The 24,667-nt window shown below is 40.1% G+C and overlaps 1 protein-coding gene across 2 annotated transcripts in view; it reads left to right on the top strand.

Moving 5' to 3' along the window:
* TMEM131 (transmembrane protein 131) overlaps positions 1 to 24,667 on the top strand; it is a 206,234-nt gene that overhangs the window by 48,664 nt on the left and 132,903 nt on the right. For both annotated transcript variants that reach the window (XM_019660042.1, XM_019660041.1), the window contains exons 2-3: positions 11,046 to 11,107; positions 21,693 to 21,733. In XM_019660042.1, the coding sequence (XP_019515587.1) occupies positions 11,046 to 11,107; positions 21,693 to 21,733 (103 nt within the window). The remainder of the gene's footprint in view (positions 1 to 11,045; positions 11,108 to 21,692; positions 21,734 to 24,667) is intronic.

Genomic DNA, 24,667 nt, shown 5'->3' with positions numbered 1-24,667 from the left:
ATATATATATATATAATCTTCTGAATTATTTCCTCTGCATACATTGAACACACAGGTGTTGTTATAATTTTGTTTCAACTATCAAGTATGATTTAAGAAACTCATGAGGAGGAAGGATAGTCTATTATGTTTACCCTTGTTTTTTTATCCCTGTCTTTATTCTTGTTTCCTTTATGAAATTCCAAGTCTTCTGTTATCATTACCTTTCTTTGGGGAAAACTCCTTTAGCCATTTTTTAGGGGGGTGGGTATGGTAGTGACAGAGTTTTTAGTTGCATTTCATCTGTTAATGCCTTTATTTTTTCCTCCTTTCCTGAAGGATTGTTTTGCTGGACACAGAACTCACAGTCGACAGTTCATGTATTTGAGCACTTAAAAAATGTCATGCCACTTTCCGTGGGCCCTGATTTCAGATGAGAAACCCACTGCCACTGGGATTGCTGTTCTGCCACAGCTGATGTGGACAGTGTTGTTTCTCTTAGGTTGCCTTTAAGACTATTTGTCTTTCATTTTCAGAAGTTTAATTGTGATGTGTCTTGGCATGGACTTCCTTGGGTTTATCCTGTCTGGACTTTGCTCTGTATATAGGTTTATATCTTTCAGCAAATCTGGGAAGTTTTCATTCATATAGAATTTCATTTTCAGTTCTTCAATTCTGTTTGGTTTTTCTTTATAACTTCTGTTTCTTTGCTGAGGTTTTGTGTGTTTTATTTTTCTCTAGTGGATTCGTAACTACTTATTGAAATAATCTGATGGTACTATAAGATCTCTGTCAATTCTGAATTGGATTCATTTTGTTTCTGGCTTCTGTTGACCTTATTCATGGTGTGTGTTCTTGGTATAAAGAGTGATTTTCTATTGTATTTGGAAATGTCTATTATGTTAGGAGATTCTGGGTCAACTTAAATCTTTTATTTTAGCGTTTACTTTTTTAGGTTCAGTGTGACAAAATAGCTTAGGCTTACTCCCCCCCCCCATCTCTCTGAATACCTTGGGAACAATTTAACAGACAATCATTACAAGATTCTGAAAGGTGGGAAGAAGGTGGACTGGCTAGGAACTTCAAGATGTAAATAAAACATGATACTTTGGTGGATTCCATGTTTTCTTTTATTTCTCATCTAGCCCAGACTGGAGGGGCCTACAACTTGGAATTGCCAGCAGCTATAGACAGACAGACAGACAGACAGAAAAACCTGCTGTCACTGGCCAAAGGCCCAGGAAGGGGGAAGCCCACTGGGACTCAGCAGTGACACCTTTCCCCAGTGCTGCTGAAGGGCCTGGTCGGCCCACAGCAGCAGCCCTAGCAGAGACAGAGCGGGTGGCTTGAGAACTGTCCAGGGTCCTGACCACCCACAGGCCTGGCATTCCTCCACCCAGTCACCAAACCATACCATGTGGCCTAAGGAAGTGCCTTCCGCCCCTTCATGTGGCACCAGAAGGCATCCAGTGGGAGCCCGTGCAGAACTAGAGAATGAAGCAGATGATATAGCATCACAAAGGTTTGTTACAAAACCACAGCCATGTAGAGTATGGAAGAAAATACTAACTTTTTAAAACAAGGCTTATTGAGGTATAATTGACAACAATAAACGTCACAGTTTTAAAGAGTACAATTTGAGTTTTGGGCTATGTATACACTTGTGGAACTTTCACCACAATGAAGATAAGGATACATATGCACCCCTTCCAAAGTTTCTTGACCCTTTGTAATCGACTCCCTCCCCACCCCCAGCAGCTGCTCTCCTGCTTTCACAACAGATCAGCCTGCATATGCTGATGCTTTACATAAACAGGACCATATAGTGTGTACTATTGTTATCTGCCTCCTTTCACTCGGCATAATTATTCTGAAATTGATCCACAATGTAGCTTGTTTACAAAGTTTTTTTCTTTTTGATGCTGAGTAGTAGTCCTTGTATGGACATACAAGTACCATTATTTGTTTATACATTCACTCATCAATGCCAGTTTGGGGCATTTCCTCTTTTGAGCTCCTACAAATCTGCTAAAACGTTCCATGTCAAAACCTTTCACATATTTGTACGTTTCATTTTCTCTTGGGTAAAATACCTAGGAGTGAAATTCTGGATCTAATGGCAGGTATATGTTTAACTTTTTCAGTAACTGCTAACCTGTTTTCTAAATCGGTTGCACAATTTATATCACCATCAGCAGTGTGTTAGAGTTTCACACCTTCCACATCCTTCTAACACTTGGTGTGGTAAGGTTTTTAAATTTTAGTCATTTCATGGGTTTGTATTGTTATCTCATTGTGTTTCTAATGTGCATTTCCCTAATGCCTAAGGATCTTGACCATCTTTTCATGTGCCATTTATATTGTCTTTGCTTAAATGTTCAAATCTTTTGTGTATTTAAAAAATTGCATTGTTTATTATTATTTAGTTATAAGCATTCTTTAAGTATTTTGGATACAAATCCTTTATCAGATAAATGTTTTGCAAATATTTGTTTCCAGCCTGTTGCTTGTATTTTTTACTTCTGTAACAATGCCTTATGAAAAGTAAAAGTTTAAAAATTTTTTAATCAAGTCCAATTTATCTTTTTTAATATGTATAAGAAATTAAACAAGAACTAAATAAATGGAAAGACATCTAGTGTTCATAGGCTGGAATATTAATGTTAAAACTGCTATACTCCCCAAATTAATCTTAAATTCAATGCAATCCTTATCAAAGTCCAGCCTTGCTTTTTTCCATATTGACAAATTGATCCTAAAATCCTCAAGAAAATGCAAGGGACCCATAATAGCCGAAACAGTCTTGAAACAGAACACAGTGGGGAGGACTCACACTTCCCAATTTCAAAACTTACTACGAAGGCACACCAATGAAGACAGTGTGGTACTAGAATAAAGATAGATGTATAGATCAATAGAATAGAATAGAATTGAGAGTCCAGAAAGAAACCCTCACATTTATGGTCAATGGATTTTTGACAGGAGTGCCAAAACAATTTAAAGGAAGAAAGAGTAGTCTTTTCAACAAATGGTGTTGGGACAACTGGATATCCACATGCAAAAAAATGAAGCAGGTTCCTACCTCACACCATATACAAAAATTAACTCAAAATGGATCAAAGACCTCAGTGTAAGAGCTTCAACTATAAGCCTTATAGAAGGTTAACTAAGTGTAAATCTTAGTAACATTGGATCAGGCAATGTTTCTCAGCTAGGAGAGCTAAGCAATCAACGTGACATAGATAAATTGGACTTCATCAAAATTAAAAACCCTGCTTCAAAGGGCACTATCCAGAAAGTGAAAAGATAGCCCACAGAATGGGAGAGTTTGAAAATAAAATGTCTGTTAAGAGGTATGTACACAGAATATATAGAGAGAGTACTCTTAAAACTGAATTTTAAAAAGACACATATTCCAATAAAAAATGGACAAGAGACTGAAGAAACATTTCTCCAAAGAAGATATACAAATAGCCATTGCACACATGAAAGACACCCAAGATCAGTCCTCAGAGAAATGCAAATTCAAAACAGAAACAAGATACCACTGCACACGTAAGTAGGATGGCTAAAATAAAACAGATAGACAATAATAAGCATTGGTGAGACTGTGGAGAAATTGGTAACCCATAAGTTGCTGGTAGGAATACAAAATGAAGCAGCCACTTTGGAAAACTCAAAAAGATAAATATAGAGTTATCATGACAGCACTTCCACTCTCATAAGAGAACTGAAAACGTGCATGCAAAAACTTATACACAATTGTTCGTAGCAGCATTATTCATAATAGGCAAAAAAGTAGAAACAACCCATGTCCAAGTTTGTTGACTGATGAATGGTAAACAAAATACAGTGAGAAATATAGACTATTGCTCATCCGCAAAAAAGAATGAAGTACTGACTCGTGCTACAGCATGGATAATGCTAAGTGAGAGACACCAGATTACAAAGGCAACAGGTTGTATTATTCCATTTACATGAAATGTCCGGAATAGGAATATCCATAGAAATGAAAGTGAATGTGTGACTGTTGATGTGTATGAGGTATCTTGTGGGGGTGATAGAAATGTTTTGAAATTAGAAGGTGGTGATGGATTCACAATTCTGTAAACATTGGGTTGTCAGAAAAGTCATGATGTATTTTTTCTGTTTTTCATTGCAAAAATGCGTCATGACTTTTCTGACAGCCCAATATACTAAAAACAAAACAAAACCCTCAATTGTATATTTTTAAAAAGGTGAATTTGTGATATGCAAAAAACGTATGCTCTTTTCATTGGAGTGTTCTGTGGATGTTGTTGGGTCTGCTTGGTTTCTAGTATTATTCAGGTTTCATTGTTATTTCTTTGTTGATCTTTTGCTTAGTTTTTCTACCCATTTTTTAAGATGGGTTATTGAATTCTCCAGCTATTTTTGTTGAATTTCTTATTTTTCCTTTCATTTCTGTCAGTTTTTCCTTCTTGTATTTTAGAGCTTTCTTGTTAGGTGCACGTTTGTTTATAATTGTTATATCTTCTTGATAGATTGATCACATCATGATAAAATGTCCTTTTCTCTAGTAACAATTTTTGTCTTAAAGTCTATATGTCTTTTTAAATGATTGCCATGGGGATTACAATCTGTGTGTGTGTGTGTGTGTGTGTGTTTAATTTTAATTTTAATTTTTTTAAATATTTTATTGGGGAAGGGGAACATTGTGTTTTTCCAGGACCATCAGCTCCAAGTCCAATCGCCGCTTGCAATCTAGTTGCGGGGAACGCAGCACACCATCCCATGTGGGAGTCAAACCGGCAACTTGTTGTTAAGAGCATGCACTCTCACCAGTTGAGCCATCCAGCCGTCTGTTGGCAGCTCAGCAGCAGCTCAGCTCAGGTGCAGCTCACTGGCCCATGTGGGAATCCAACCAGCAACCCTGCTGCCCAGAGCTTACGCTCTAACCAACTGAGCCACCTGGCAGGCCCACAATTAAAATCCTAATTTATAAAATTAATGCCACCTATTCTTCAAATGTTTTTCCTACCCCCTTTTCTTTTTCTTCTGGGACATCAGTTGTGCAAATGTTGGTACACTTGAGGGTATTCTCATAGTCACTGAAACTTTGTTCATATTTCTTCATTTTTATTTTTTTCTGTTGCTCAGACCAGATAATCCCAACCTATTTTCAAGTTCTCTGATTCTTTCTTCCACTTGTTGAAATATGTTTTTGAGTCTTTGGTGAAATTTTTATTTTAGTTACTGTACTTTTTATATCCAGATTTCTACTTGTTTCCTTTTTCTCATTTCTTTCTCTTTATTGATATTTTCTACTTGGTGAGACATTATTTCCGCACTTCCCTTTATTTTGTTTCTTTTATTTTTCCTTTACTAACATACTTAAAGTAGCTTATTTAATATTTTTGTCTAGTAAGGCTTCTGTTTTGACCCAGACACTGTTTCTATTCATTGCAGTTTTTCCTGTGTATGGGCCATATTTTGCCATTCCTCTGCATTTCTTATAATACTTCATAAAAACTGGAGGAATTTCAATAATTGTACTTTATGTGTGGTTCTTTTCATAAATTTATTTGTACTCTTAATGTGGGAAGAAGATAAATTATGTGTATATTACATCTTTCAGAAAGAAGATTAGTGAGGGAAGAAATAAGGCTTCAGTTGTAAAGTATCTTTCCTGATAGAGGGATCCACATAAACCTAGTTAAGATATTTAAACATTTTGTTACTGAGCCTTTTGCTGCAACAAAACCCTGAGCAAGTGTAACTATAAAAGAGATATTAATGTCATTAACAGTGATTAATTCTGAAATAATATATTTTAAACATTTCTTATCTTTTATTTTTCAACTTTGTGCTAGGCATAGACGACAAACAAGCAAACCAGAAACTGTTGTAGTTACAGATTGTGATAAGGGTTAAAATCCAGCCTATGATAGAGAGTAACAGAAAGCTGCTTAGAACAGTCACAGAAGGAAGGCATCTCTGGGTGGCATTTAGGCTAACATTTGGAGGAAGAGAAGACACCACTCATGAGAATAGTATCCAGGCAGGGTGGCTCTTTGACACAGGATTTGGGGGCCCTTCCAAGTCCTGCTCGTGTGGAACCTGTTCCTGGTTTAAAAAAAAAAAAATCACTACTTCAACCTCCTCCTCTTATAGGTGAGGAGACTGAAGGCTAGAAAGTAAAGACTTGATGGTGACAGCCTGGGATCTTAATGCCACATACACACACCCATATATGACATATTTCTAATGGATTATGTACAACAGTCATTATTTTAAAAGATGTATGAAAACAGACAGATTGTGTCTAGTCACCAGTTGCAATATTCAGGAAAAAAAACCTCTACCTAAAAGGAAAAAAAAATTGAATTATAGTACAGAAAGATTTGCCTTTAAAGTGAAGGTATTTTTACCTCAAATGTCATTCTTTACTAAATGAAGTACGGAAATGGGAAGTAAACAAATGCAATTTCTGAACTTCTGTTGAGAAAGTGAGTAAACAACTGACACACTGAGAATTTTACACTGAATATAAATGGCTTCGTTACTCAGACATCATAGTGAAGTAGGAGGATATGAGGAGCTTAGAGTAGGTCTCAGCGAGCCCAGCTTCACAGAGTAAATACCATCAGAGTCATAAAAGCCAGAATTAGAAATCTTTTTTTATATACCCTCCTTCCCTCATTTGCTATTGGAGATAATATAGGCCTAATTTTTAAAATTAGATTGCTTGAAGGTGCTGTTAGTCATATGCATTAATGTCACATTTACTTTGAAATAAGTAGTGATGGGCCTGAAAGCATAGATTCTGGGCCCCACTGCTGAAATTGATAGTCCGTCTCTGTCCATGTTCTTTGCTGAGGACTTGGAGCGGGACCTCACCGGGCCTGTTTGTTTTTCAGTGAATGGAACCCAGAATGTCTCCATCGCAGGATTAGTTTGAAGTTTAATAACAGCGATCAGTAATTGTTAGATGTTATTTTTATTTCTGTCACATCTGGTTGCTGCTTGAACTGGGGAACAGTGGAATAGTTTGGGATTCATTTAGAGCATGAAATTAACGGAAAATTCTTGGGAGAGGAAGTAGCTCTCAGTTGTTTTGACTCTAGAGATAAGGCGATGTGGTAACTTGCTTTGGTTACTTTTTATATTTTATAGCTTACTAACTGTTAACACATTAAGCGATTAAGTATATATCTGGTGTCAGTGCTCTTTTTCTGGGCATCTAGTTTAAAGTTATAATCATGTAAAGCGATATATCGTATATTGCTTCATGCCAGAGTTGAATCCTATTCATTTCCACATCTTTTAAGGAAAGCTAATGATGTGTAACATAATATTTTCCTTGTAGGACTTTATAAATCTACTATTAATTTTTTCCAACTAAAGTAATGCTTTTCAAAAAGCTCCTAATTAAAAATATAATACACCCAAATGACATTACTGCCTTTGCTTTTATTAAGTTCTCATCAGTTAGGTAAAGGTCTGGTAGAGCTTGATGATGGGAACTTATGCAGTGGTCGTTACATTGTACCTCTAGCAGCAGCCACCAAATACAGTGTGTTTCCAGTACTTTCTTCTTGGTTTTCTCTGTCAGCTAGGTGGAAAGCTTCTAACTAGGAGCTTCTACTTTTTGTCTTTTACACTGAGAACCTCTGGCTGTTCATTAATTCTTGTTAGTTCATTGTGTTCTTACATCAGTAAGTCTGTCTTCAACAGCAGTGTAACAAAAAGATTTTCTGGACCACCTGAAATTTCAGTTTATGTTAAAAGGTGAGGAAAGCGATTGAAATGGGATGAGTAAGGGGGCAGAGCCTTTTGCACTCACAGTCCTTCCTCCTGAACTGTTTGTCCTTTTCTTTAGAGACATTCTTGTGCTCTCCAAAGTACTCTGTGTCAGTGATCCTGATGGTGCCATTAGGTAAAGGTGGGGTTTCATTCCTACACTCAGTATTCATTGAATATTCTCTGTCTACTCAGAGCTGGTGGGAATGAACAGTAGAGCAGGTTGTGTGGAGAAGAGACTGTCCCCTGGGAAGAGTTGACCGCTGCTGGACCCACAAGCTGGATCCAGGCCAGAACAGAGACTGTTTCCCATAACTCCCAGGAGGCTGCCTGGCCGACCTCTCCCCCAGTGCCCCCGAATGCTGGTTCCGGGAAATTTAACCAACAGGTTGGCAGTGTGGTTGAAGAGAAATACAAGAAATGGAGAGCATATGTGTTTCCCAAAATAAAATTAGGATGTGATTACTAGAATAAGGGGAAAGTGATGCTCCGGGAAGGAAAACACCGTCCAATTATGTAAAGTAATCTGATTAGCTAGCATCTCACTCTGCTGTTTGACTTTCAGCTCAGCCATACTGGAAAAGCCAGGTACATGGGACCAGACAGGAAGCTTCTTCCCTGGATCCCCAAAGACCAACAAGGAGGTGTCCGTGGATGCCATGTGACGCTAAATGAGAGATCAGTGTTTTGTGCTTTTCAAAAATTAACTTTTTTAATTTTTGTTTAAATTTTTGTTAATAAAAATTTCAAAGATCATACAGAGTTCCTATACCCCCTCCCTGTTTTTCCTATTATGAACATCTTACATTAATATGGTACCCTTTTTTTATGATTAATGAACCAGTATTAGTATATTATTATTAATTAAAGTTCCTATTTTATTCAGATTTCCTTAGGTTTTACCTAATTTCCTTTTTCTTCTCTAGAGTCCCACCCAAGACACCCCATTACATTTAGTTTCATGTCCCCCAAGGCTCCTTTGGTCTGTGACAATTTCTCATACTTTACTTGTTTTTAGTGACCTATACAGTTTTCAGGAATACTGGTCAGGTATTTTGTGGAATGTCCCTCAGTTGAGGTTTATCTGATGTTTTTCTCATGATGAGACTGGGGGTAAGTGATTTGGGGAGGAAGACCAACCACAGAGATAAAGTGCCATTTTTATGACCTGTCATCTCGAGGGTTCGTACTGTCAACATGATTTTCACTGTGGGTGTTGGCCTTGAGCGTATTACCGAGGTAACATATGTCAGGTTTCTCCACTGTGAAGTTACTCTTTTCTTTCCTCATTTCCATACTGTTTTCTTTGGAAGGAAGTCACTATGCATCCCAGGCTTAAGGAGTAGGGAGCTACATTCCGTCTAGACAGGAGAGGTTTTGCGAAAATCATTTAGAATTATTCTGCCTAAGAGTTTTCTCTCTTCTCTCCCACTTGTTCATTTATTCAGTCATTTATTTCTATGAGTATGGATGCATGGACATTTATACTTTGGGTTGTGTTCCAACATTATTTTATTGCTGACCTGGGTCTGACTTTGGCCTTTGGGAACTCTTTTTGTTAATTCTTATGTCCCTTTGACATAGTCTCATCAGCGTAGGCTTTTGGGGTTTTAATTAGCATTTTCTTCTTTCTGGCACAAGATGTTCATTTTATTTTGTGTATTTCTGTCCTAGGCCTAGATTCGGCCACTTCTTTAAGCAGCCCTGGTTCCTTTATTGGAGGATGGTGTTGGAAATCAAGACCTCGGTGCTAGGTGTACTCTTTGCTCTTGGGGTATAATCGCTCGGCTGACAGAGCGAGGAAGTGTATGTGTGTATACTAACCTGTGTCTGTGCACACCCTTAACTTTCTGTGTGTAACCGTCTGTGTCTGTGTTAAGCTAAACACGAGTTCATACTGATGTCCCCAGCTCATCCATCACACATAGATCATTCCAGCCTCCTTGCCTTGCTTTTGTGTAAGCTCTTACTGCAGCAGTGAAAAGTCTGACCCCCACTGGCCAGCAGCCATGTGCTTAACTGTTCGATTCCAGAACACATGTATCAGCATCAGAATTACCAACCCAAAGCCCTGTGGGAGATTATCAACTAGAGTATGGTGCTTACATCGTTTCTTTTGCCTGTAGTCTTAAAGATTCCACTCATTTCCAGATTGCTTAGATCAGCCCTGTACCCCACCTCCACCCACTTCAGTGAGCTGGTTTCCTACATTTGTCATATAGTGAAATTGTTTTGTCACATCTGCCTTCCATGCTGGGCTCCCCTGATCTTCTAAATGATTTTAGTTGTAGACATTGGGTTCACTGTGCGCTGTGGAGTGGTTTTGACAAATGCGTGGTGTCATGTTTTCCATGACAGTATCATGCAGAAGTTTCACTGTCCTGAGACATTCCCTGAGCTTCACTTGTTCAGCCCTCCCTTTCTCTCCCCAAATCCCAAGAACCACTGTCTCTTTATCATCTCTAGTATTGCTTTATCCAGAATGGCGTATACTTGAAATCATACAGCATGTAGCCTTCGCTTACTTTTTGTCAGTGAATAATGGTCTCTTGTGTGATGTATGCTTTGTCTGTCTTCGCCTGCTGAAGGGGCACCTTGATTGTGTCCAGTTTCTGGTGATTGTGAATAAAGCTGCTATCAGGAATGGCATGCAGATTTTTCTGTGTACGTAAGTTTTCAAATCAGTGGGTAAATACCTAGGCACACAGTTGCTGGATTGTGTGGTGAAAGTGTGTTAGATCTTTACTTATCTTGGCTTTGCGTTGTGCTCTATTTTGTAGAGCAAAATAATCTCCTTTTGCCGTTTTCCTTGCCCCCCGCCATAATCTCTTTTGACTACTTACCCCAGGACATATCATCCCTACAAAGAACAGATATAAAATGTCAACTTACCATTTTTGAGGGAAATAACAATCCTCTAGTGACCTTTCTGTGTGTTCATGATATTTCCAATAATCTATCAGTGAAAATAATTAGCCGCATCTAGTTGAATTTAACTATTTTGTGCTTTCTGGCAGTAGAGTAGGAATAGATATTTTACAGATGGTTTACACAGCCTTTATGTTGTTAAAACTAGTTTCTAATTGGGTTGTATTGCTTTATTTGAAAGCATTTCAAAGTAGCTAAAACCCTAAGAGTTAGTCATAGTTTCCTCTTTAAGTATCACCATCAGGCAGTACATTTTTAAAATATAAAATTGTGTCAGTTAACTTGAAGGTGAAGGATTTTATTTAAATCAGATTTATGTTTCTGTTAAGTGATAGTATGTTTTGTTTCCTTCACAGCATTTATTCAGTCGGAGAGCATCATAGAAGTACTGCGTTTTGATGACGGAGGGCTGCTACAGGTAATTTTATTTTAAGTTGAAGAATTATGTCAGTGTCAAGCCTTGAATACTATCTCAGTATTTGTCTTTTAAAAATGTAACTGGCTTCTGTGCCATGTATTTTATGAGCTTTATGTCCGGCTAGGTCAGTAGAGTCGCTGGTAATAAAAACATCTGTAGCTGTATGAATTATCTTTTAAGTATTTCTGGGTGGTGTTGGCAAAGGTGGGGGTTCATACCAGGATCAGTGGGACCAGTGAATGAAACACCAAATTCAGATGTTGGCCCTCACACGTTTAGCAGGATGAAAACTTGTCCAGAGAGCGTAAGTTCTGTCCGTAATTACATCTCTGTTATCCTTCCACTTGCCATCTTAAACCCATCTTTAAATATATTTTACGTAAAATTAGAAAGTGTACTCTTCAGCCTGCCGAGTGGCTCAGTTGGTTAAGAGCTTGCTCAAGAGTGCGAGCTCTGAGCAACAGGGTCACCGGTTCAATTCCAACATGGGCCAGTGAGCTGTCCCTGAGCTGAGTTGCCGCTGAGCTGCCAACAGGTGGCAGGATGGCTCAGCTGGTGAGAGCCTGTGCTCCTAACAACAAGGTTGCCTGTTTGAGACGGTGGCTACACTCACCCGCAACTAATTGAACACAGCACCTTGAGCTGAGTGGCACCACTGGACTTGGAGCTGAGCTTGCTGCGCCCTCCACAACTTAGATTGAAGGACAACAACTTGGCTGTTCCCCTTCTCCAATTCCCCAACAGTGTTCCCCTCCCTCAATTCCCTGATAAAAAAAAATCTTTAAGAAAAAAAGAAAGTGTACTCTGATAAAATCCTGTTCTTTTCAGACCTAGTTCACATAGCACCGTGAAGCCTATTTTAGTCTTCCCAGCTAAAAATCTGTTCTAGAATTTCAGAGCTGAAAGGCACAGTAAAAGCCATCTTAACCAATCCTTTGATGTCTATGGCTGAGGTGTATCCTCCTTTCTTCCAAACTTTTATCATATTCTATGCTTATCTTATAGTACTTACCACTTTGTAATGATAGCATTTGTTTTCAAGTATCATGTTATTGGTAGCATGACTGATGATGTTTTCGTCATTGTATGTTCAAGGGAAACTACGTTTTAGATTAAGAAAGGTGCCCAAGATCCCCTGACTGGTGGTGGGTCTGGCAGTAGAGTTCTGGACTTCGCCCGCTAGGTCTGATTGTTAGTTTGTTACGTGGCACTACCCATGATGGGTCTTTGTACTTGTTTATAATGAAATCTATTACTTACTTATAGTGCTGAAAAACTACTTCCTGTGGTTTTTAATTAAGGCAGGAAAGTAAATATTAAAGGCTATAGAGAAATAATTCTGCTAGGGACCTGGAATAAGATTGCTATTTGCATTTGAGCATAAATTTAGATTTCGACACTAAGCCAAACAAAGTCAGTGAGATAAACAGTGATGGGCGTTTTAAGGTTCTTTTTCTCTGACAATGAAGTAAGTGTTCTGGATGACAGCTTTTAAATCGTTAAATGTATCATTCACGCCTGTATGTAAGAGATGTTGAGAAACAGCAGGCAGTGTCTGCATGGTATTTGCAGAAAGTCTTTGTATGGCTTTTGTATTTTAAAATTGAAGATAATATTATTCAGAATAATGTTGAATGTCAACTATAATAATATAGTCACGGGTTGTGAAGTGCAGCATAGGGAAAAAAGTCAGTGGAATTGTAACAGCTACATACAGTGTCAGAGGGGTAGTAGATTGGGGGAGGGAGGATATCACTTTGTGAGGGGTGAAATGTCTGTTACATTGTTTTGTATACCTGAAACTAATAAAAAAAAAGAACCCTGAAGATAATATAATTGTCTAATTTTGTAATGCCTTCTTACTAGAAAATGATCTCAGTCTTTTTTCCCCCTAGTTCTTCAATCTGTTACAAGGTGAAAACTTGGAAAACCTATAGGAATGACTGTTTTAAATATCTCCCTTCACGTGGTTGTTTGCAGGACTGTGTGGCAGGAAAATCAGGAGGGAATTTCTGGGAAATTCTCCAAATATAGTTAATTTTTATTGATTGAGGAAGGGATCCATGTCCTTTAGGAATGAGACATCTAGATTGCAAGTTGATCATTCATTTTGAAAACTCTGGATCCTGATTTGTATTTTTGCTGGGGGAGGCTGCCAGTCCATGTCTGAGTGAATTTGCTGTGGAAGAGCTTGTTGACTGGGATGTGATTTGCTCATATGCTGTGGGTCTGCTGAAATGCTTGGATGACAGCTTGGTCGAGACCTCAGATCTGGCAAAGGTCATTTTGGAATGAAAAGGTGTTGAGGACAGGTGGTACCAATTGGTTCCCTCAGCTGCAGTAAAACCTCACTTAGACTCCTGCACAGATGTTGAGATGCTATATGTAATGTGTTTCATAGCCCCAAGGAGTGGAAGATAAGATCCTTTTGAATTGATGCATACAAATCGTTCATTTTAATGTTGAAGGGTGTTTCCTAGGGATAGTTTTGATTTTGATATGATGTCATTCTTTCCGACAATAATTTCCCAATAGGTTTAAGTATTTCATAAACAACATCTGGTTTCTTAGGGTACAATTAGAATGGAAATATCTACATGAGTATTTCTGTGGAAGAATATATATCAGGTTTCTCCAAATTGAATTAAAAGCAACAGCCGTATTTTACACCTGAGAGACAGGACACTGGCGATCCACACCTGGAAGCCACCCAGGACACCCTCGCCAGTGTCACTCCCCCGTGCCCCGGGTGAGCCTCTCTCCGCACTGACAGCCTTTCCCACCAGCTGCACTTTCATTGGGACCTGCAGGCAGTTCACTTGCCCCTACCCAGAGGTGCACTTTCTGGCTGGACACTAATAGGCAAAGCCACAGCCTTGTTTTACATTACTTAAAATGAGAATTTGGCCTGAGAGCATTCTTTCCCTCTCCTGGAATTTGTGCTATGTTCATGTGACTTGGCTCTTAGTAATTGTTTTAGTCCTAAAAATTAGTTGATGTTAAGTCAGAAAAAATTGCCAAACTTTATAGAGTTGATACAAGATTGGATTTGCTTTGATTTTTTTTTTTTAAGATAAGGCAAATGAAATTCAGAGAAGTTAAATACAGAAATACCTTGGTTTGCAAGCATAATTCGTTCCGGAAACAAACTACCTGTATTGTACATTGTTCGTTTACCATATTAAAATGTGTTAGGGGCCGGCCGAGTGGCTCAGTTGGTTAACAGTTGGCTTAAGAGCACAAGCTCTGAGCAATAGGGCCGCCGGTTTGATTCCCACGTGGGCCAGTGATGCTGCACCCGAGCTGAACTGTCACTGAGCTGCCAACAGGTGGCAGGATGACTCAGCTGGTGTAACAACAAGATTGCCTGTTTGATGGTGGGCTATGCCCACCTGCAACTAAGACTGAACTCAGCACCTTGAGCTGAGCTGCCACCTGGATGACTCAGTGGACAGAGCGTGCGCTCTTAACAACAAGGCTGCTGGTTCTACTCCTGCATGGGATGGTGGCTACGCCCACCTGCAACTAAGATTGAACACAGCACCTTGAGCTTAGAGGCCACGAGCTGCCGACGGGAAGCCAAATGGCGACTGGCACCCTCCACAACAAAGATTGAAAAACAACTTGGCCGGTCCCCTTCCCCAATTCCCCAACACTGTTCCCCTCCCCCAATTCCCCAATAAAATCTTAAAAAATATATATATATTAGAAATGTTTGCTCATCTTGCGGAACACTCACAAACCAAGTCACTCACAATCCAAGGTTTCATTGTCATTTGCTCAGTGTTCAGTTGCGAGAACAGGAATCCAACGTTCAGGAGGCACATAGCCTGTTTTGTTTCAGAGCTCTTTCCACAGCACAAGGCACGTGCAGCTCTCCAGCCCATTCCATGGGTTACCACTGGTAACACTAGGTTATGATTAACATAACAGGAATCCCCCTAGTCCACGTGTTCTGTAGTGGGTGCTTTGGCCCTTCTTTCCTGCTTGGCAGGACTACTAAGATTTGGTGTACAGAATTTATAAAGATCAAACAGTCCCTGCGCTGAGCCCAGAACACTTTTGCGTCTCAGCAGCAGAAGCAGGCATTAAGACTCCTCACCATACGCGGTCCTGGGTAAACATTTCAAACCATTATTCCAGTCCTAACTGATCAAAGTGCTTGGCTCTTCCTAATGTGTTCCTTTGAAAGATTCTCAGATTGAATTTAAAAAGATATTCTTTTATTTATAAGCTTTAATCTGTCCTAATCTAACTTTCTTAGAAACAAATGAAAATAAAGCCCAAGGAAAAGGCTAGCTCTGTATTTTTTCACTATTCTGCCAGAATAATTAACAGAATTTTAAGGCAAGCTCCATAATGTTCATGAGTTGAGAGCACAACGCAGAGTTTAGTATGTTCTTCTAAAGCCAGTCACTATAGGAATCCGTAATTTTGTGTTCTAACTTAGTCAAGAAACAAGTGGTCATAAATATTCTTAGTGCTCATTGTATGCTCATTGGTTATTCTAATAACTTACAGGCATTTGTTATTGCTACTCACCACAGGGCTTTCAGGAGCCCAGGAGGGGAAGCCCAGACTACAGGGCAGTGATAGCTAGAACTAACGTTTTTTTGAGCGCTTGTTGGAGTCTCAGCTCATTCATGAATTTGCCCAAAATTTCAGTACTAACAAGGGGTGCAGGAGGAATAAAAAAAAGCAAGTTTAATTCCAAAGCTCTTACACTTTTCTTTCTGTTGCTCTCCTGCCTGAGATTAATGGGGTTGCCTTAGAGGAAAGAGCTAAATTCCTAATTGGTGTGCTTAGGAGGTAGGCTGGTATGGGAGGCCTTTTTATACACACACAACAGATAATAAACTTCTGAAAGACAAAGAGAATCTTGAAAGCAGCCAGAGGGAAGTGGCTCATCAGACACAAGGGATCCTTAATAAGATTGTCAACAGACTTGTCATCACCAACTCTGCAGGCCAGAAGGCAGTGGGCCAATATATCCAAAGCTGTAAAAGAAACAGAAATATCAACTGAGGATCTTATATCCAGCAAAACTGTTGTTCAAAAGTGAGGGCCAGCCGAGTGGCTCAGTTGGTTAAGAGCTCGCTCAAGAGTGCGAGCTCTGAGCAACAGGGTCGCTGGTTCGATTCTCGGCCTGAGCTGAGCTGCTGCTGAGCTGCCAACAGGTGGCAGGATGGCTCAGCTAAAAAAAAATAAAAAAACAAACAAAAGTGAGGGAGAAATGAAGACATTCCCAGATAAACAGAAGCTGAGACATTCCCAGATAAACAAAAGTGAAGTTCACTACCATTAGACCTGCCCTGCAAAAAATGCTAATGGGAGTCCGGCAGGTTAAAATGAAAGGACACCAGACAACAACTCGAAGCCATATGAAGAAACATATCTCAGTGAAAGGACATACATGGGCAATTATAAAAGCTAGGATTACCGTAACAGTGGTTTGAAACTACACTTTCTATTTTCTACATGATTTAAGAGACTAATACATTAAAAAGTGGGATTTACTCCAGGAATGTAAGGATGGTTCAACATATGAAAAATCAATCAGTGTGATACACCACATTAACAGAATGAAGGACAAAAACCACATGATTATCTTAATTGATAAGGGAAAACCATTTTGACAAATCAACACACTCTCATGAAAAACACTCAACAAATTAGGAGCAGAAGAAAACCACCCCACATAATAAAAGCCATATATGAAAATCCCACAGTGAATAGTGTACTCCATAGTGAAAAACAATGAAAGCTTATCCTTTAAACCCGGTTCTATTCAGTATAGTACTAGAAGTTTTAGCCAGACTAGTTAGACAAGAAAAAGAAAAGGCCTACAAATTGGAAAGGAAGAAGTAAAATTGTTTGCAGATGATAGGATCTTATATGTAGAAAACCCTAAAGTTTCTACAACAAACTGTTAGAACTAATAAATGAATTCAGCAAAATAGCAGGATACAAAATCAGTATGTACTTTTTATCTAACAGAGAATCTAAGTGCCGAGGAAGCACATTTTATACAGGAGAGATGATTCAAACGAGTCTTTTCTCTCACACATGCACACATAGAACACAGTTCAAAGTGTAGAAAAAGACTCCAGTAAGAGGAAGAGATAAAGAGATTTACTGTATTAAAATTTTTGTCTATTAAAATGGTCATTGAAAAATTACACACCTTTTTAAAAAGTTTTGCTCTTAAAGTGTCAACTTATTTTAATCAAAAGTATTAAAATTAAAGCTAAGAATTTCAGAACCAATTAAGTTTGTTTCCCTGGGAGAAGTGAATTTCCTGTCAACTGGAAATATTCAAGCATCCAGGTTATTTGACAAGACTGCAACAGATGTGACTTCTCACAGACGGAGGCAGAATTAGGTGAGGCGCAGTCAACTTCCATGTCCTATGAGACAGACCTCAGAGATTGCAGGTTCGGTTCCAGACCAGCACAATAAAGTGAACATCACAGCGTGAGTCACGTGAATGTTTTTGTTTTCCCAGTGCACTGGGAAAAAGTTATGTTTACACTGTACTGTAGGCTATTAGTGTGCAATTGCATATGTCTAAAAAAAACACAATGTATGTACCTTAATTTAAAAATACTTTACTGCTAAAAATACCAACCTTCCTCTGTGCCTTCCGGGAGTTGTATCGTTTTGCCGGTGGAGGGTCTTGCCTCGATGTTGATGAAAACGTGTTGTCTGCAAAGTGCAATAAAGTGAAGGGGCAGTAAAAGGAGGTGTGCCCGTACACTAACAATGAACAAGCCGAAAAGGAGCCAGACGGACAGGTCCATTTACAATAGTGCCATAAAGAATAAAATACTTCGGAATTAACTTAACCAAGATGAAAGACTTGTACAATGAAATCTACAAACAAATTATTTTGAAATTCATCCATGTTGTACTGAGAGAAATTAAAGACATAAATATAAATAAGTGAAAACAGCCCATGTTCGTGGACTGGAAGACTTAATATTGTTAAGATGTCCGTCCATACTACCCAAAGCAATCTACAGATTCAGTGCAACTCCTATCAAAATTACAATGTTTTTTGTTGTTGTTGTTGTTTTGGTTTGTTTTTTTTTGCAGACATAGAAAAACCCAGCCTAAAATTCATATAGAAGCTCAAGGTACCTTGAGTAGCCAAATAGCCTTGAAAAGAATATCAAAGCTGAAGGATTCATGCTTCATGATTTTAAAACTTACTACAAAGCTGCAGCAACCAAAACAGTGTGCCACTGGCATGGAGACAGACACACAGACCATGGAACAGAGCAGAGAGCCCAGAAATGAACTGTGGCATGTACAGTGTAATGATTTTTCGAATATTGTGATTGAAACACGAGAATGAGGAGTAATTACTGCAGAAATAAAGTAGTATGTGTTGTGATCTCTCCCTTTCTCTCAGTACTTGGAGTGCATTGTTGGCATATCCTGAGATTTTTATTCTTTATTATAGTTAAATGATTATGTTTCCCTTTTGTGGCTTATACTTCAAAAATATTTACTTTCTGCTATTCTAACCTGTTTCCACAGTTCCTTTATCTTGAGTATCTGCCTATCTTTCACAAGACAGCTTCCTCATTTGCAATTCTTCATGAGTAATCTTTCTGGTTAGATTGTCTTCATGAAGATTTTTTTCTCTCAAGAAAGTGTACATGTGTGATATACTTCCTGAGTCCCCTTTCTGTCAACATCAAATGGGAACCAGTTTCGTTCTACAATTGTTTGAAGTGTAAGTGACATGCAGTGAACTGTATGTGTTTGAAGTGTGCAGTTTGAAGGTTGACATATTTATACACCTGTGGAACCATCACTGCAATCAGATAGTGAAACATACCTATCACCCATAAAAGTTCACTTGTGACACTCGGATCCTGCCACTCTTGCCCTCATCTCTGGGCAACCACTGATCTGCTTTCTGTTCCTGTCAGTTTATATTTTAAACCACTTTCTACTTTCTGTCTCTATGAATTTGACTACTGTAGGGACCTCCTACAAATGGAATCGTACAGTATTTTTGTGACTGGCTTATATCACTTAGTGTGAGTGTAGACGTAGTCATCAAGTTCATCCATGTAGTCGCATTATCAGAATTGCCTTTCTTTTTAAGATTGAGTAACGTTCTGTTGTATAAATTACATTTAGCTTGTCCATTTGTCAGTTGATGGACACTTGGTTGCTTCCACACTTTAGCTGTTTGTGAATAATGCTGCTGTGAGCATGGCTGTCTCATTACCTGAGTCCCTGCTTTCTGCTTTCAGACTTTCCGGGTCTGTCCACAGAAATGGGATTGCTGAATCACATGGTAATTGTTGAATTTTTGGAGGAACTGCCATACCATCCTTCACAGCAGCTGCACAGTTTACAGTCCCAGTATCAGTTTCTCCACATCCCTACCAATGCTTATTTTCTGTTTTCTGGATAGCCATCGTGATGGGAATGAGGTGGTATCTCATGGTGGTTTTGATTTGCATTTTCCTGATGGTTAGTGGCATTGAGCAGCTTTTCATGTGCCTACTGGCCATTTGTATGTCCTCTTTGAAAAAAATGTCTACAATATGTAAGTCCTCTCCATTTTTTAATCAGGTTTGTTTTCTGTTGTGTTTTGCTATTGAGTTGTGGAGGTTCTTTATATAGTCTGTATATTAATCCTTTGTCAAATAGATACGATTTGCAGATATTTTCTCCCATAATAAAAAGTTAAAGAAATTTTCTTTAAGTACAGAAAATTGAAGAGTTAAGAACGAATATCCATTTACCTACTGCTGAGATAGACCCAACAGTTGTGAACATTGTGCCAGGTTTGTTACACATACATAACTCCATGCACAGATTATACTGGTGAGACATTTTAAAGAAAATAACAGACATCCTGACACTTCACCTTACCCGAACATTCACTTTAAAAAAAATAAGGACGTTTTCTTACATCTGCCATATCCCCCCCATATAAATTCTCCAAAATACCATTTCAAAACAATATGTACTACTGGGAATGAGAATGCCATAACTCTGCTGCTTTTTCTAATTGTAATGGAGAAGCTAAGTTTTAGGGTAAGTTCACTGATGGTACATATTCCTTCAACTTGGGCTTTTTCTCCCACGTCATTATTAAGCACTTCATTTCCTTCTTCAGTTGCCTCCCAACTTCTTGCTTTCTCTCTTGCCTTCCTCTAATCTGTCCTCTACACTAAAGCCAGAATAATGTCTTTAAACCCATGCCTGACTCCTACTCCTCCAGATCCCTTGTGTTGCATTTAGAATATACACAATCCAGACTCCTTACTGTGGCCCCTTACCAGAGCACAAGGCATTCAGGCCCCTGCCTAGCTCTCCAGCCTCGTTTCTCTCTCCTCTCCCCCTTCCCTCTAAGCTCCAGCCAGATAGACCTGACTTCTGTTTCTTGAACATCCAGATTCTTCCATGTGTGAGGATCTTGCACGTGCTGTTTTCTCCACCTCCACACAACCTTGCCTCCTCCACACGGCTCTCTTACCCAGAGTGATCTCTGCAGACAGGCCTTCCCTTCTCGCACTCAAGCCATCACCTGTCTATTCTCTGCCACAGTCCTTTATGCAGTGTATAAACACATTTTTATTTAGCTGTAAAATGACTGTCTCCCAGCCCTGTTTCTTGAGCTCCACAGCTGCCTGGTGCTCCATGCCAGCAACTGGCACACAGGAGTAAGCAGGGAGTGGTGAGAGGCACAGAAGCCTCACCAGGTGACTGTAGAGGACTCCCCTCTGAGGCGGTGTTGGTCCGGCAAACTTCTAAAACCAGCCCCATTACTTTGTATGATTTCCATGTGTGTTGAAAATGTCATCCTAATGATTCTCGCTCCTGAGTTATAGGTTGCCCCCGCTATCCAAAAGTAGAGGTTCCTTTGCAACCTTTCATAAGCCAAAATGGTGGAAAGCAAAGAAGTGATTACCATTAAGTTCTGTGGAAAATTTTTTTAGTGTTTCCAGACCCCATATTCACCACAGGCACATTGTCTTTATTTTGCTCATCATGATCAAAACACTTGATTACGTCCAGTTTTACACCAAGCGTCACGCCCTCATGAGCTCTCTTAGGTCTTTCTGGTTCCCGAGGACCCATCTTGCTAACGGACACACAGAGTCAGTGGAGACAAAGCCCAGATGCTCCCAGACACAGTCAGGGCTCTGGGGCCCGAGGCTGAGACGCCCAGTGTGGTCCTGGGAAGGAGCTCGGGGCCGCTGCCTCTATGATAGCTGCTGCAGAACAGATGTGGGCTCTCTTTGAGCTTTTCACCTTTTTTCATAAAAGTGAAAGTCCTCTTTGGGGTTCAGTTAGCGGAAACAGGTACTGATGTAGGTCTCCCATCAAGTGAAGTGGCGGAAAGCGAACTTTGGGAAAGCGGGGGACACCTATACAAGTATATAGTATGCCAAATCATTTCATATGATTTGGGGGTCAGGTTAAACCTGAAAATATGAATGAGCATTAGATCCAAGTTGAAAGTACAATAAAATATTTTGGATATGTCATATGTCTGTATTGTTAAGATGTGGTTTCAGTATTGTCACCATTGCTTGCTTGCTTTCTTTCACAGACTGAGACAACACTTGGACTCAGTTCATATCAACAGAAAAGGTAAGGAAGGAATATATATAATATATATATTTTACAGTCTATACAATTCTGTAGACATAGGTACTAACATAGTTTCAGTTCCTTCTGGGGGATTCCTGCCATGTGCTCCTTCTCTTTCCCCAGATTTTCTGGGTGAAGAGGGAAAAGTATATTATAAATACCATTATATCTTGTATTTCAAGTGTTGTGTAGGGGAGAGCGGGTGTTAATCTGAATTGGCGGATGGTGCCTTGCGTAGTGTTCCTCCCCATCGTATCCGAGGGCTTCTCCTCAAGGCCAAAACCCCTGTCTTCGGAAGCGGGTCAACTTTGTCACTCCAATGCCTCTCTTGTGGCTCTCCCTGCCTTTTATGGACTACCATCGCTGTCCCAGTATCGCCAGGGTTCTGTCTGCCTGCAAGCCCCAGAAGAGGAACTAAGAGCAGAAAAACCAGTCTGGTGACTAAAAGACCCTCTTTAAACACAGGTTCTCTCCTAAAACAGGGGGAGAGTTTTACCCTCAGGTAGTAGGAGAATATATACATGCATGTGGCTTTGAAGACACCTTCCCACCTCCAAATTCTTTGGTCTTTCGGTAGCTTCTCACATCTGTTAGGGAGACAGTATAGAGAATGGTACTGGCCCGCTTCCCTTTCGTGTCCCGTGAGGGCCTGCGGCTGGTGTCTGAAGAGGAAGAGAGCTCTGTGAATTGGATGGAGATCCTTGATGCTAGAGTACATCCTACATGCAGCATTGTCCTCAGACCAGTGACATTCTGACAGCGTCGACAGAATTTTAGTTTGAGACAGAAGTAGCAAATACTCAGATAAGACAACTCAAACGCCATAAATGTAACAATGCCACTCCTTCGGCAGTCACTGTTCTGCTGTCTCGCATCTGCAGTTACATGGCCCTACTTCCTCACTGCTCTGCCTGTGGGACCTGCCCTGCCCAGGGACGCCCACTGTTGACAGTAAGGCCTCTCTGCTGCTGTGATTAAAAAGCATACTGCTGCACTCTCTCCCCTCCCCCGCAGATGTCTGGACTCTGGGTGGACTGTTTTGTACACCATTGCAAGTTTGGCCATCTTGAGCCAAATAGGTGGGGAGAAAAGCACACCTGTTCCCTTGTGCTTTTTTTTTAAGCTGAGCCATCCTGAGCCCTGCCACTCGGGCCGGGCATCAAACCACTGTTGCTCAGAGCTCGCACTCTTGTATCTTGTGCTTCTTGATCCTTTATTTCAGCAGTTAGGAAGTTAGCTATGGAATCATACTGGGCTACACTTATGAAAACGATGTTATTCATCCTGATCAATGTCTGGGCTTTAGTTATTTTCCTGGTAGAATGAAGAATTTCCATCAGTACATAGTGATATTCTGATCTCACATTCCACTACCTGTTAGCTGCATCTGTTCAACAAATCCTATAAACTTAGTGGCGTAAACAGTCATCTTACTGTGCCGTCAGACTCTGTAGGAATGTAGGCAGAGATGCCTTCAGGAATGTAGGCAGAGACAGCTTACTGTCTCTGTGGTGATCGGGGGCCCCCACTGGGGAGACTCCAGAGCTGAACATGACTCAGTGGCTGCGAGCTGGAGGCCTGATCGCTCGCATATTGATGCTGACTTGTTACCCAGAACCTCAGCTGGGCTGTCACCTAGAATGCCTACATGTGGGCCCCTCTTATGGGCCTTGTCACAAGCTTGTTTGGGCTTCCTCACAGCTTGCTGGCTGGATTCCAAGAGTGGACATCCATAGAGAACCAGTAGAAGCCAGCCCACCTTTTATGACCTACCCTCTGAAGTCGTCCTATGCTCTTGGTCAGCCAGCCCCTTAGCTTGGCATTAACCCCCACTTATTGGTGGCAGGAATATGGGAGGACTAGGAAGATTTACAGATAACATTTAAAACAATCACAACTCACTTTTCTTTTCTGACCAAGACCATGAATTGGATAAGCATTAGGTTCAGATTGGTATGCAACAGCCTGTGGGTATGGGACTGGGTTGGGTACCAAACGTGTAGGTCAGCATGGCTGTTGTAACAAAGAACCACGTAGACTGAGCGGCAGAACAACAGACGTTTCTCTCTCCCGGTTCTGGAGGCTCTCAGGGCGCCAACAGATTTGGTTCCCTAGTAGGAGCTGCATCTTCTTTACATCCTCACATGGTGAACAGAGAGAGGAAGCAGACTTTCTGGGTCTGTTGTAAGGGCACCAGTCCCATCATGGGGGCCCATCCTCATGACCTCCTCTAACCCTAATCACCTCCCAAAGGCACCACCTCCAAATGCCATCACATTGGGAGGTAGGGTTTCTACATATGAATATTGGGGGGATATAGTTCAGCTAGAGCAATACACAAGCCTAAATTTAGATTTTATCAACCAATCAAAATCTTAAACTAAAGAGCTGTACTTGTGAATTACCTTTAATAAGTCATTTCTTTAAAACGTGTGACAGAGCAGATACAGTCTCTGTATTTATTTCCTGGCATGTGATGGTCAGAACACAGCTCCCACATGGGGAGGATTTGGCCAGTTCATTTATATGGGCTCCTTGTTGCCCAGCCAAATTCAACTGCAAGAACTCTCATTTAGACATGAGTAACTTTAGTGAAAATGTGTGTGTGCAATTAAAATACAAAATGTGCAGTTATGTAACAACACAAATTGTAAATGTGGAGTTGTGGAAGAACAGAAATGGTCTTTTCTTTTTTTGGAGTTCAGATACAAACTATTCTATAAAAGTGTCAGAGTTTGGGTTTAGTTTGAAAATTTCCCTCAGATGAAAGTTATATAGTCAGAGCTGATTCTAAAGAAGGCACCCTAATAGGTTGTCTTGTTGAGCCCCTTTGTGTAACACAAGGAAGCTGAGACTCTAGGAACCCAGGGATGCGCCCAAGGCCAAAAGGACAGTGGTGCCATTGGAATTCACTGTCTCTGATGGCCCCCGAGT

Source organism: Hipposideros armiger, unplaced genomic scaffold (genome assembly GCF_001890085.2).
Source record: "Hipposideros armiger isolate ML-2016 unplaced genomic scaffold, ASM189008v1 scaffold_310, whole genome shotgun sequence".
In the NCBI taxonomy this organism is placed as follows: Eukaryota; Metazoa; Chordata; class Mammalia; order Chiroptera; family Hipposideridae; genus Hipposideros; species Hipposideros armiger.
The sequence above is the reverse complement of the archived record's forward strand: the minus strand, read 5'-3'. Positions and strand labels throughout refer to the sequence as shown.